This window comes from Thunnus thynnus, chromosome 12, assembly GCF_963924715.1.
Source record: "Thunnus thynnus chromosome 12, fThuThy2.1, whole genome shotgun sequence".
Classification (NCBI taxonomy): Eukaryota; Metazoa; Chordata; class Actinopteri; order Scombriformes; family Scombridae; genus Thunnus; species Thunnus thynnus.
Window position 1 is genome coordinate 3,922,804 of NC_089528.1, and position 13,064 is coordinate 3,935,867.

At 39.2% G+C, this 13,064-nt stretch overlaps 1 protein-coding gene across 1 annotated transcript in view; it reads right to left on the bottom strand.

The window, feature by feature from the left end:
• The window catches only part of LOC137193617 (xenotropic and polytropic retrovirus receptor 1 homolog), a 41,679-nt gene that overhangs the window by 14,033 nt on the left and 14,582 nt on the right, over positions 1–13,064 (bottom strand). Inside the window, exon 2 of the mRNA XM_067604856.1 lies at positions 11,827–11,878. Coding sequence (XP_067460957.1) covers positions 11,827–11,878 — 52 coding nt within the window. The remainder of the gene's footprint in view (positions 1–11,826; positions 11,879–13,064) is intronic.

A 13,064-nucleotide genomic window follows, 5' to 3' on the forward strand; every position in this document is an offset into this window, starting at 1 on the left:
TGTTTTGTGCAGCAAAGCCCTCGACTTGTCCTGCTCTGACCAGCAGATGGAGCAGTGAGACAGCAGCAGAGCACTTCATCTTTCTCAACTGTTTTCAGAAGTTCTGGAGTTTTTAAACCCTCAAATTTGATATTTTTATTAGTGTAACCAGGCAGACATAATGCCCTTTTAGTTTTTATAAGATTTCATTTTAATCCAACACTAATATGATAAAGGTTCCTCCCTGACTACAGGTACATAAATACAGTATAGAGATTTGATATCTGAAATGTCATTTATTTCAAATCAAATAAAATTTTCTCCAATTATCTTTATTGAAAGGCAGAAGGTTTTTAAGACAGAAAATGGCTCACTCAGTAAAAACACTCAGTGAAAAGACTCAACTTGGCATACAAATGTTTTTAACAGAACATTGAGACAGTATTTGATATCTACAGAGACATTTTCAGAGAAGCCGCACTTTTTCCTTGCCATGCTTGTCAATCATCTCTTTGTTTACATCCAGCTTTAGATGGTTGTCAAATTTCAACACCCTCATCATGTACACTCATTTATTAGGAACACCTGTACACCTGCTTATTCATGCAATTACATGTCAGTGTCTGACATAACCGATGGCCCAGGGCCAGTAAAAGTTTATGCAGTGCAAGTTGATTGGCCGGTCACTGCCAATCAGTGTCACGGTTATACAGTTCAGTTTAGGACGAGGGGAGGACATTTCTCTTTGTTTGATGACGTTGAAAGTAACGTGAGGCTTTGCTGACTCATTTTAAAAAAGACAAGAGAAAAAGAAAGGGAGAGCACGAGCCAGTGAGAGAGTGAGAGAGAGAGAGAGAGAGAGCGCAGCGGTGGTCGAATGAGGAGAGGGAGCAGCGGTAGAGAAAACAAAGCAGTGAATGAGAGAATGAATCGTTATTTTCTAATTTGTTCAAAAGCAGAAACACTCAACAGATGATTTACTGTGGAGACAGATGCTCTTAGTTTCTTTTTCATTTTCCTCCTGCAGTTTTCCTTTCCATTCATTCATTACAGTTCACCTGCATGTTTGACAGGTGGCTTGAGGAAGCAGACGGAAGGAGCTTGGTGTGAACATATACACACAAACATTATGTTCATTATGTTCGTTCTCTCACTCTTCTATCTTGACATATACATTCTGCACATCTCTCTGCATTGTCTCAGTTTTTGACCCAAGAGTTTATTATCAAGGTCATTCATACCAGCTGAAATGTTATTATCATAAATTCTCTTCTCTTCTCCCTATGTACTCCATACTCTCTGGCTTTACACCAAATATGGAGAAACCTGCATTTATACACCATTCATTTACTGATCCAGATCCAATATGTGCCTAATTTTATACTTTGCATATTTGAGTAATATATCAACATTACATATCCATAACTAAAGGAAAACATCAAAATCTAAAGGAAACTTCATTATAATGTATACAATGAATATATCACCAAAAAAAGAGGTTATTTTCATTGTTTTGGCTGCTGGACCAGTGAGAATATACAAGGAGCCAGTAGAACTCTGATCTAGTGGGCCAGTGGGGAAAGAATACTACATTGGACACTGCATGTGGCAGCAGTGCAATGCATAAAACCATGCAGATACGGGTCAGGAACTTCAGTTAATGTTCACATCAATCATCAGAATGGGGAAAAAAATGTGATCTCAGTGACTGACTGTGGCATGGTTGTTGGTGCCAGACAGGCTGAGTATTTGAGTATTTCTGAAACCGCTGGTCTCCTGGGATTTGCACACATAACAGTCCCTAGAATTTACTCAGAATGGTGCGAAAAACAAAAAACACCCAGTGAGTGGCAGGTCTGCGGATGGAAACGCCTTGTTGATGAGAGAGATCAGAGGAGAACGGTCAGACTGGCTGGAGCTGACAGAACGGCTACTGTAAGTCAGACAACCACTCTTTACAACTGTGGTAAGCAAAAGAGCATCTCAGAATACAAAATACGTCGGACCTTGAGGCAGATGGGCAACAACAGCAGAAGGCCGCTCCTGTCAGCCAACAACAGTAATGTGAGGATGCAGTGGGTTCAGGTTCACCGAAACCGGACAGTTGAAGACCAGCAAAACATAGCCAGGTCTGATGAATCTCCATTTCTGCTGAGGTAGTAGGGTCAGAATTTGGCATCAACAGCATGAATCCACAGACTCAACCTGCCTTGTGTCAACAGTCCAGTCTGCTGCTGCTGGTGTAATGGTGTGGGGAATGTTTTCTTGGCACACTCTGGACCCCTTAATACCAATCAATCATGGTTTGAATAACACAGCTTATCTGAGTATTGTTGCTGACCATGTACATCCCTTTATGGCCAACATTTATGGTTTTCTAATGGCTGCTTCCAGAATGATAACACACCGAGTCACAAAGCAAGTCATCTCAAACCGGTTTCATGAACATGACAATGAGTTCAGTGTACTTCAATGCCCCCCCCCCCGCCCCCCAGTCACCAGATCTGAATCCAATACAACAGGAGATTCGTAGCATGAATGCGCAGCTGACAAAGCTGCAGAAATTAAGTGATGCCATCATGTCAACATGGACCAGAATCTAAAAAGGAATGTTTCCAACATTCACAATAAGGTGCTCGGTGAGTGTGTAATACTCTCTGCCAAGTTATCTCTGATATGTCTAAAATCAACAATCAGTTCTTAATCAGTTTGGGATACATTCAACTCCAAAAAATGTTATCACACCGCTTTATGAAAGCTGGGAAAGCACAGCCACGGTCCTGTTCTGCACCCTGAAGAAAGACAGCTGCTCAGTGTCTAAAGCTGCAACAAACAATTATTTTCCGTAGCCATTAATCTGACAAAACAAGCAAGGTCAAAACGTCAACTTGGGCTTTATTTTCTTGATTAGTAGATTCATCTTTTGGTCTATAAAATCTGAGAATATTGTAAAAATCACAACATCTATAAGCCCAAGGTGATGTCTTGACATTGCTGAAGATAGAAGATAATCAATTTAGAGTATCATAATACTCACATGCCCAGATGTACTCTTTCAATGTACATATGGACATGCCAGTACTGTTTAGAGATACGCTGCAAAAAATTGAGAATCTATATAAACGATGACATAGTTGCAGATTAATCAACTAATCTAGCAGTGTCGTCAGAGAATCTGCCTTCATTACAGTGTATGCAGCTGAAGGTTTACATGATAAAAAGTAAAAAGGAAATAAGAAACACAAACTCACTTGAGGTGAGTTAGTGTGTTACTATAGTTTCAGATAAACAGCCATTTACTGGAAACCTCTGTTGTCAAAATCAGGAACTAATCTTAAGTTTTCCACCGATGGCATGATAACTGTTTTTGTTTTTCTTACCAAAAACTGTCATGACAAGTGATGTGAGAGCAACTGGCTTGTACTCCTTAACTTGTTCTGGAGAATTGATATCATGTTTACTTGTATCCTAAACAGCATAGTAAAAAGGTTTCCCTCCTCTTCCTCCCATAGAGTCATTTTGTTTTATAGTTTTACCAGAACAGCGTCCTGTAATTTTCATCATTTTTGATCTCATCTATTTAAGATCTCACGCTGGTTGAGATTCTGGTCAACTTTAATTGAATAGTTGACATAGAGAACCTGTGTGTCCGACCACTAACTTATACCCGCTGTCACGTCAACAGCGGCCCAACGACAGACGGTGCAGGTGGTTTTGAGTCAGACTCTGCAGACTCAGTGATTCACAGTGTTTTAGACTGGCTGCTTTTAGACAAGACACCAAATTAACTAAATTGGAGTGTCCCAACCACTCCTTCCCTCCCTCCCTCCCCACATCTCTCTCACCAGTGCACAAACACACAAACAGCCACCACAGTCAGACTACAGTAATCTCCTTATCCCTTTTTGGCCTTATTCTGCTCTTTTCTCTCTGTGTCTCCACTCATGTCATCATGATTATTATCATTATTATCATTATGACATGTCTCACTCTCAGTAATAGGCTATACTTTCCATCTGACAATTGATGTTTTTAAACTCTATTTTTCAGTAACACCCTGCTTTACTCTCACACAGTTACAAACGTCCTACCAAGTGCAGAGGCATGCCATCACTTGAACTGTAGGGAGACAAGGAGGGAACAACATTACAGGTCACTTCACCGAAGTTACAAAAAAATAACAACAAAAACATGTTCTCTCCTACCTTTAATGGTATCTAGTCATGAAGATTGATTTGGTTTTATTAGTCCAGGTTTTTTAAATATCTCTAAGATTTCTGCATCCTTCTCAAGACAATGGAGGTGCAGCCTTGGTAGCAGTTCTGTGACGCTACAGCTTAACACTAATGTCAGCATGCTCACAGTGATGATGCTAGCCTATGTTTACCATGTTCACCATGTTGGTTTGGCGTGTAGCAGGTAAACAGGAATGTGATAATAAACCTGCTAAACTCAAGTACTGGACATGATGGTCAAAAGTGATTACAATTCATCCTCCATTAATGTTTAAAGCAAATTTAACAGCAATCCATCAAACAGTTATTGAGATATTTCAATAAAGAACTAAAAAGTTAACCTTATAGTGGCACTAGAGAAAAGGTCATCAAAGTCAGTAGGATTCGTCCTGTGGGAAATGTTTGTGTAAAATTTCATAGCAATCCAGCAATGAAGTGGAGATAGAAATTTCACAACCTGGCAATATTAAACCAAAAAACTATCTGTGTGTTTAGATACAATAAGATATAAATGAGAAAATTAGGGTTTTTGTATTTTGGGTGAACCAATCCTTTCAATATCACCATTAGTTAATCAACAATTTTGATAACTGATTTTTATGCAAAACCTCTAAACATTCTGTGGTTGCAGTTTCCCAAAGTGAAGATTTGCTGCTTAACTGTTTTATATAATTTTACAGTAAATCTATTTGGTTTTTGGATTGTTGTTTTAGGACAAACAAAGACATTTTGAAATATAATCTCTGAGTCATCTCAGAATCTGGGACATCTGAAATGGACATTTTATAAAGAATAATCAGCAGGACAGAAATGATTGTTAGTTGCTGTTCTAAAGATTCCAACTTTTTTTTCTAGATGAAAGAGTCACCTTTTAGACTCAAAATAGCATTCACACTAACACAGCGATGCAGGTTAAACCAGTGCAAATAGCTAATCCAACAGCCTTCAGTTCCAGGATAATGGATAGTCAGAGTTCACTCATTCTCTTTGTCACTAAATTTCCTTCTAATTAACACTATCACAGGACCATTTATACACTTGGCTGCTTTTCACAAACAAATGTCATTCAGTGACAATGTATTTCCAATCACTTCTGGATGTGATTGGAGTGCTTCTTTCCAAACTGTGTCTGCGCCTATTACTGCTGATCCTATTAAACAAAATGTCAGATGATATTTTCAATAACAGCCTCAAACCAGTAAATGAGACTAAGAGTCTGCAACTTGATGTCAAAACAAACACCATTGACATTACATTCTAAGTTCTTTTAACACGTTTCTTCTTACTCTTGTAAGAGTTTTTGAACTACATCTGCAGAATTTTTTCAATGGATATTTGCGGTCAACTGATCTTCCATTGTACTCATTGATTGCTTACACAATTCTGTCAATCAGAGCAGCTGATTAAGTCGGTCACATGAAGAAGATGAGACAAAGACAGAGAGACAGACAGTAAAGATTGCTTTGATGCAAAGAGACTGAGCAAAAGAAAACAGAGTATAAGAGAAGCTGTGGTACAAGGTGGAGGGATAGAAAGGAATGATAGATGGTAAGTGGGATTGATATAACAAGTCTCCGTTTGTTTCTCAAAAAGCAACAACTTAAATCTATTTCATTCAAAATACGTAATTCGTCCTCCAAGTCATTTACACACATTAAAACAATCTAAAAATACAAATATAACAATGTTGGAAAGAGTTTAAATACACATGGATGAATGGCTTGGGAGCTTACCCTGAAAGGTTTTGGGTTCAATATTAAATTAGCATTCTAACATAATCATGTCCTGACTTACAAATTGTATTGTGAGTATTTGCCAGCAACAAGCAGGAAACTCAAAAACCTCAGCAAGAAGAATTAGTGTCCTCAAAGCACAGAGCTGGTTTCATAATTTTGGGACCAAGCCACAAAGCTGAAAAGGTTGCACCAATACACCAGCGCTGAAGAGGAAGTAAATCATTTTGTTTAAAAAGCAGACTTTATGGGGAAAGCAAGCGTTTGCAGAGCACTTATAGACTACTGTATATATCGTTAATCATTTTCCAGATGTTATTATTGCCTGTTGTACCTCTGAGTCGAAGACAAGTCACAGAAAGATTCTTAAAATAAACTGAAGTAAAGGGGAAAAAATGAAACGAGATGACAGTTTGAGCATGAACAGTCAGGTGCATTTATTCATTAGTCAGAAGATGGGAATAGAACAGCGTGTGGATCACAAGATCACAGTAGGTGCCAACATGTGACTACAGGCTTCTGTATAGATCATAGACCATATAAAGCAATAGTGTTTGACACACGGGCCAACTGCAAATTAATCAATAAGCCATACCACAAATAAGTACAGTTAATCATTAGGCTACATGGATAAAACACACTGACTGTTAAAAAAAATAATGCACCATTACACCGTTTACAAAAGCCCCTTTTCCACCAAAAGTTCCAGGTGCTCTAGAACCAGAGGAACTAATCTCAGGAACTACACTTGGAACTAAAAGTCCTTGTTGTGCAATCCTGTCGGATGAACCAGGTAGATCATACAAATAAGACCCATGATGACGTTTGAAACACAGTATTAACACGACACAGATTTATCTTGTTGTTCTTTGACTGTTGCATGACTGTGATGTTTGGGGTGAATGTTTGAATGAAAAGGAGAAATGCTGAGGAGGAAAATGAAACTGAAACTCAAGAGCACCTGTCTCCACAGTAAATCATCTATTGAGTGTTTATTAGTTATTTATTTCTGCTTTAGAACATCCCCGCCATGAAACAATAAGAAAATAGTTTTATTTCTCTCATTCACCACCACTCTCTCTTCATTCACTCCCTAGCTCACCCAACCAACACCATTCCCTCAGCTCGCTGATGACAAAACCTAACTTTGCTTTTAATGTTAACAATGACCTAATGTCCTAATATAAATACAGGAGTACTTCCTTCTTTTATAAATTAAGTGGTAAACAAGTTGAAGCAGCCGTGGTGTCTGTGTTTGACCAATCAGCGATGGTTAGCCCTACAAACCCTGCCCCTAAAGTGTCTGTGCTTTTGGAAAGTACTACCACCCGAGCAGGGACTTTTTGGGGGGTAAAATAATCTTCCTGGAGCTTCACCTGGTTCTTCTGGTGGAAACCTGGCTAAAGTGTCAAAGAAGAGGAATGATGCTGAGAGACTGCTGAATTTGAAAGTTGCCTGAACCCCATCTGTTTTTGAACGGGGAACACACGATAGTTAAATAATGGGTGATGCAACCCAACGCCACTGTTGAGAAGGAGCTTTCAACAACTTGAAAACTTTCTAAACAGAAGTTCTTCTGGTTTAAATCTGTGCTCTACCGCCACCTCCATTTACAGTAACTGTTCAGATTCTACCTCAGCATGATGTAACTATCCTAATCCAACAGAGAGCAGGTATCTCTTAACAACACACCTTTAAGTAATGGATGATTGTAATTCCCCTGTGAAGTAGTTTCTGTAACATATATAATTTAATGAAAACAACATGAGGAAAGGTTCTCCCAAAAGGTTAAACATCATAAAGATACTATGAATAGAATTTAATAAATAGGGCTTATACTAATTTGAATGCTGTACATGAACAATATGATCATTTGGGAAAAACAACTAGCAACTAAAAATTTACTTGATCATAGAGGCTGCCCTATGAGACAGTCAGTCAGTACAGAGTCCACCATCACTAATTATGTGATAGTCACTCAGTGAAAAAGAAAGAATACTAGTTACATAATCCTGACAAAACAGAAGATTTAAGGAATACTGTGTGTTTGTGAGCATCTTGGCTTAAATACAACCCCCTACAGGGCGCATCTCAAGAGAAGGCACCTATGTAGCTTAGGGGTTAAAGGATAGGTGCAGGTTTTTTCAAGTCTGTCGTAATACAATACTGATGTGCCAATATGTACATGGAAATAGGTCTCGGTTGCTGTAACAGTTCCTACTCTCCATACTGAAACTGAACCTGAAAAATGTATTATAAAGTTCACACAGAGACAATCGATACTCCACGTCGTCTTATCAGGTGCAGAGGTAGGAGCCCTCGAAGTGGTCTAGAGGACCACAAGAACAGCTGCAGATTGGCTCTGACATGACACACATGCACCAAAACACTCAAAGAGTCATGGTGGGATGTCATCGAAATATTTGTGACTAAAGGGGGAACTCAGCAGCCACACATTTCTCCCTTCTCTATTCCTCTGTTTAGCATCTTCAGATTAGGCTAACCCAGTGTTGCTAACTTTGGAGCTAACCTCCTTCTGTTTTCCAGCAGTTGGGGAAATAACAGACGTGACTTTTCTTGGTCTTGAGAAGCTGCAGCATTTATAACTGACACACTGTAGTCTGTACTGTAAATTTACTGCCAGACTGACAACTTACTGCTAACCTTTTCCTCTGCTCCGCTCGCATTCACCGTCACTTTTCTGCTGCTCGCTCACGTCACACACATATAACGCACTGCAATGGGGGTGTTTTGAATACACAGGTAATTTGTTAGTGTGTCCCTCCCACCGCAGGAAATAATGGATTAATCCTGGAAGGCTGTTGATGTAGCACTTTTCTTCTTATGAAAGTAACACGGCGATTATTCAACCAAAGAGAATTTAGTCAGATGAGGGCATATCTACCAACTGATTAACCAGTCGACCAGGAGACTACAACCCTACCACAGACTAACTCTGGAAGATATCAACTCGATTTAACGCTGAAGCATCATTTTAGCTTCAGCTGAACTTTGAAACGCATATTTACTCAGAATAAAGGCTGTAGATTTTGGCCCTCATTTCTTACAGTGTAGACATATTCGGAAGGAATAGGTTCAAACCGGTCAATAGAGAAGGAGTTGTTGCAGCAACAAACACACATTTCCACATATATACTGTCACGTTAGTATTGCATTAAGAAACACTTGTAAAAACCAGAACCTAGACACGACCATGAACTGCAACATCCCCAGTTAAAATCCGGCCTGGAAGCTTTATTACATCTTTTGCTCCTTCATTTCTTATCATCTCTCTACTGTCTGTAATAAAAGCATAAAAATGCCACACAAAAAAATACAACCCACGCTTCAGAATCTAAGACCTAACACTAACCCATCACATTATATTCCATACTCAATAAGTTACAGGACAAGCCGTGTGATTTATAATGCAGAAATGGCTCTCATGACAATTATGATGATTATGAAGCTTTGTCAGAGACTAATTAGTTCTGGAATTGAAATATTGAGGAGAAGGTTACGACCCAAATTTACCAGCTTTGCCTGGTGGTTGGTATAATTTCTCCTCTTGGTAAATGGTTGTAAGAGTGCTCCATCAATTTAGCATTACACTCCTATAATATGTAATGTGCTGGACTCTTGATGGACAGTATCATAATCAGCTCAGCACAACCAGATGTATCACCTTTTTTATTCCAGCTATTTTTTTCCATGACAAAACCTGGCACCTGCATTACCCACAATGCAATTCTGGAGCCACAGAAAGCTTTATACAACTTCTTCCACACATAGATTATTGTTGATAAAAATATACACGTCTTCCCTAACAGACAAATCACCAATACATTTTCTACTAGTCAGATTTTTTCTGCTATCATGTGAAAGTTTCAGTGGTTTTGATGATGATGACCTTCGGCTCATAAATATATTGTTATGACAGGACAATACCTGCTGACCAGTTGAGCAGGACAACTGTACACTAACAGCTCTCTGTCTATTCTTGTTTGCGTGTGTTAAGTGGGTCAGAGACTTTGAGGACTCTCATGAAAACTAACGACACACACAGCCTGACACATGCCATTAGATCAATAGGCAGCTGGCAGACATACAAATGAAGCTAATTACTGTACTGTGGAAGTAATCTGTACAACAAGCTATATGACCTATATGTGTGTTGGTAGGCTTGTGTCTTCTTCCATGTTGTAACACTTATGTCATTACTTTTGTCCTTGTTTTTTTGGTTTGCACTTTGTTATGTGGCTGATTGTGATTTGTTTACCGCTTCAGTCCTATTTCTGACTGAATACAGGCCGTTTAAGAGGAGAAACTATTATGTTAAAATAAGATGAAAGGAACGACACGAGGGAAAAACATTGTGCTACTCATGATATTACTTAAAGAGTGAGCAGTACAGTGGCACAAAGAGGTCTGTCATTACATGATGAAAAATAAGGCTTCCGATAACTGGTTTTAAGACATTTTAAGACTCTTTGAGGCCTTAAATTTTGGCCACACTGTGGCTGTTGTCTTTTTACAAAGACACATAATTAAGCAATAATGCAGGATGAGGTAGCTCCGTATAAAAAAAAATAATTGAGGGGGTGGAGATAAAGAACCGCATATGCCAATCACAGCAAAGAGGGGTAGCGAGCAGGGATGGCTTCCGATAGCAGGTTCCATTTTGGATCTGGTTGGCAGTCCGTAAAATACCCGGATTCATTAAGCTCCGACGCTGACAAATGTCTTATTGAACTTTTTATCTCTTCACTCTTTTTTATTTTTTTTAAATCAGCAAACAGAAATGAAAAACATATACTATAGATAGGCTTTTAATTTTTATCTGAACGTCGTTGTCGCCAGTTAAAATAAGAAACAGCACAGCAGATTAGATGGGCTGTTGCTAATTAGCATAAATTATGGAACAGCTGAGACAAAAACTTTGGCAGCCAAAAATTCACATCAGTGTCCACACAGCAAAGCTGGTGAAACTGTTGAAAGGTAAACGTAGTTAGAACTGATGAGGGATTCAAAAAGATTTAGATTCGATAAATGGATTCAAAACTGGATTTGAATTTGATAAAATGATGTTGAACCCTATCCCTTGTTGCTATGGTAACCTGTAGTTTAATTCATGTTGGAATCAAACTTATGAGTCTTGTCATATTACTATTACTCTATTACTATAACTTTAGATACCATCAGGGAGGTGTCTGATCGATCCCAAGTCTATTCTGCAGCATGACAAGGACCCCAAACATCCAGCCAGAGTCATAAACAACTATCTCCATCAACAAGAAGAACAAGGAGTCCTGCAACAGATGGTTTGACCCCCACAGAGCCCTGATCTCAACATCAATGAGTCAGTCTGGGATTAACATGAAGAGACAGAAGCAGCTGAGACGCCGAAATCCACAGAAGAACTGTGGCAACTTCTCCAAGATGCAGAACAACCAACCTGCCAAGAACCTGAAACACTGTGTGCAGGTGTACCGAGGAGAACTGCTGCTGTTTTAAAGACAAAGCTGCTCACAGTAAATATTGATTTCATTTAGGTTTGAGTGACTACCCTGCTGCTTCTTACAATACTAGCACACCGAGCAAACTAAACTAACATCCAATATAGCTGCATTTAATACAGTCTAAGTCAAGGGATGCACAAAAGACTTAGCATGTTCAGTCTTTTGTGCATGTTCAAAGAATTCAGTTCACACACAAGGTTCCTGATCATTTGATTATCCAATGTAACTGCCATCAACAGCCTCTCCAAGCAGCTCCTATTACATGCTCAGAGGCCATAAGCCACCTAATGATGGATGCGACCCTATTTTGTGTTTGTATTTGTGTGTGTGTGTGTGTGTGTGTGTGTGTGTTAGCAATACCTTCAATAGATGGGGCCTGGTCCTGAGCAGCATACAGCATCTCTTTGAAAGCCTGCAGACACAAAGAGAGAGAAATTATTAAATAATTCAATTCATTACATTCAACATGTTTTCTTCTGAAATGTCTCTACGAGGTTAAAAAGGCCAGTGCTATTTTATGCAACATCAATGTTAGGCATATTATACAATGTCAAATACCCCCATATATACAAATGACATTTCTATCATACACAACAGGCTTCACAGAGTATGTCTTGTACTGAGACACCACTATACTTCAGATGAATGAAATTCAGAGGAGGTTCAAGGACTAACATGAATGTAAGAAATGGGAAGCAACAGCGGTGTCTCATTCATGGACAGTTAAACAGGGTGGAGGACTGTGGGCACAGAACCTGAACCTGGGTTAACCAGTCAAACAGCTTCCTCTTTAAATAGTTCAGCACCCTGCCATCCAAAAAAAAATCACTGGTAGCCAGGCGTTATCAAACGCAAATGAAAAAGCCGAGTCTGAAGCTGTGATTCGGTGGATAAAAAACATTCTCCGCATAGCCTTTTTGTCATTCACTTCTATTGAATCCTGCACAATGGACAAATTCAAGCATGTACTTCCTATTCTGGTATGATCTCCGACTCCTGTCAGAGTTCACCTTTGTTTGACTTTGAGAGGATATGCTAAATCAGCCAACAGAAACACTGCTGCAATGTGTTTGGAAACAGACAAACTAATATTCTAGTCATCAACATTATAGTACATTATCACATTACTATAGCACACTGCACTGTTTACAGTTTGTGATTGCTCTTATTAATATTTATTTATCGATCTCATCGGAAATGTGACGTCACATCCTTTTTCAGGGCCTAATGCGAGGAAGTTGAGCTGAATGGAAATGTAATGTGAACTCAAGTGTACTTAACCTGCAAAGCTGCAAAGATTACTTGCCATACTTGACCTGTTAGTGGCTGAATGCATCTAACCTGGTAATGTTAACAGGACCACACAGTCCAGATAAACACAATGGGCCACAACTGCTCATTTAATTGTAGTTAATAACATCATGTGTTGACACCACATTGGTGCATTAGTGTAATTTTGCCTCTCATGCTCTCTTCCTCCATCCTGTAACATTGCAGTGCTGCAGTCACCCTCCAGCTCCCTGTTAGTAAATCTGCAGTGTATGCTGCAGCTCGTCTCTGCTGTGGAGAGGGCTAGTAGACAGCAGTCATTCAGTCGC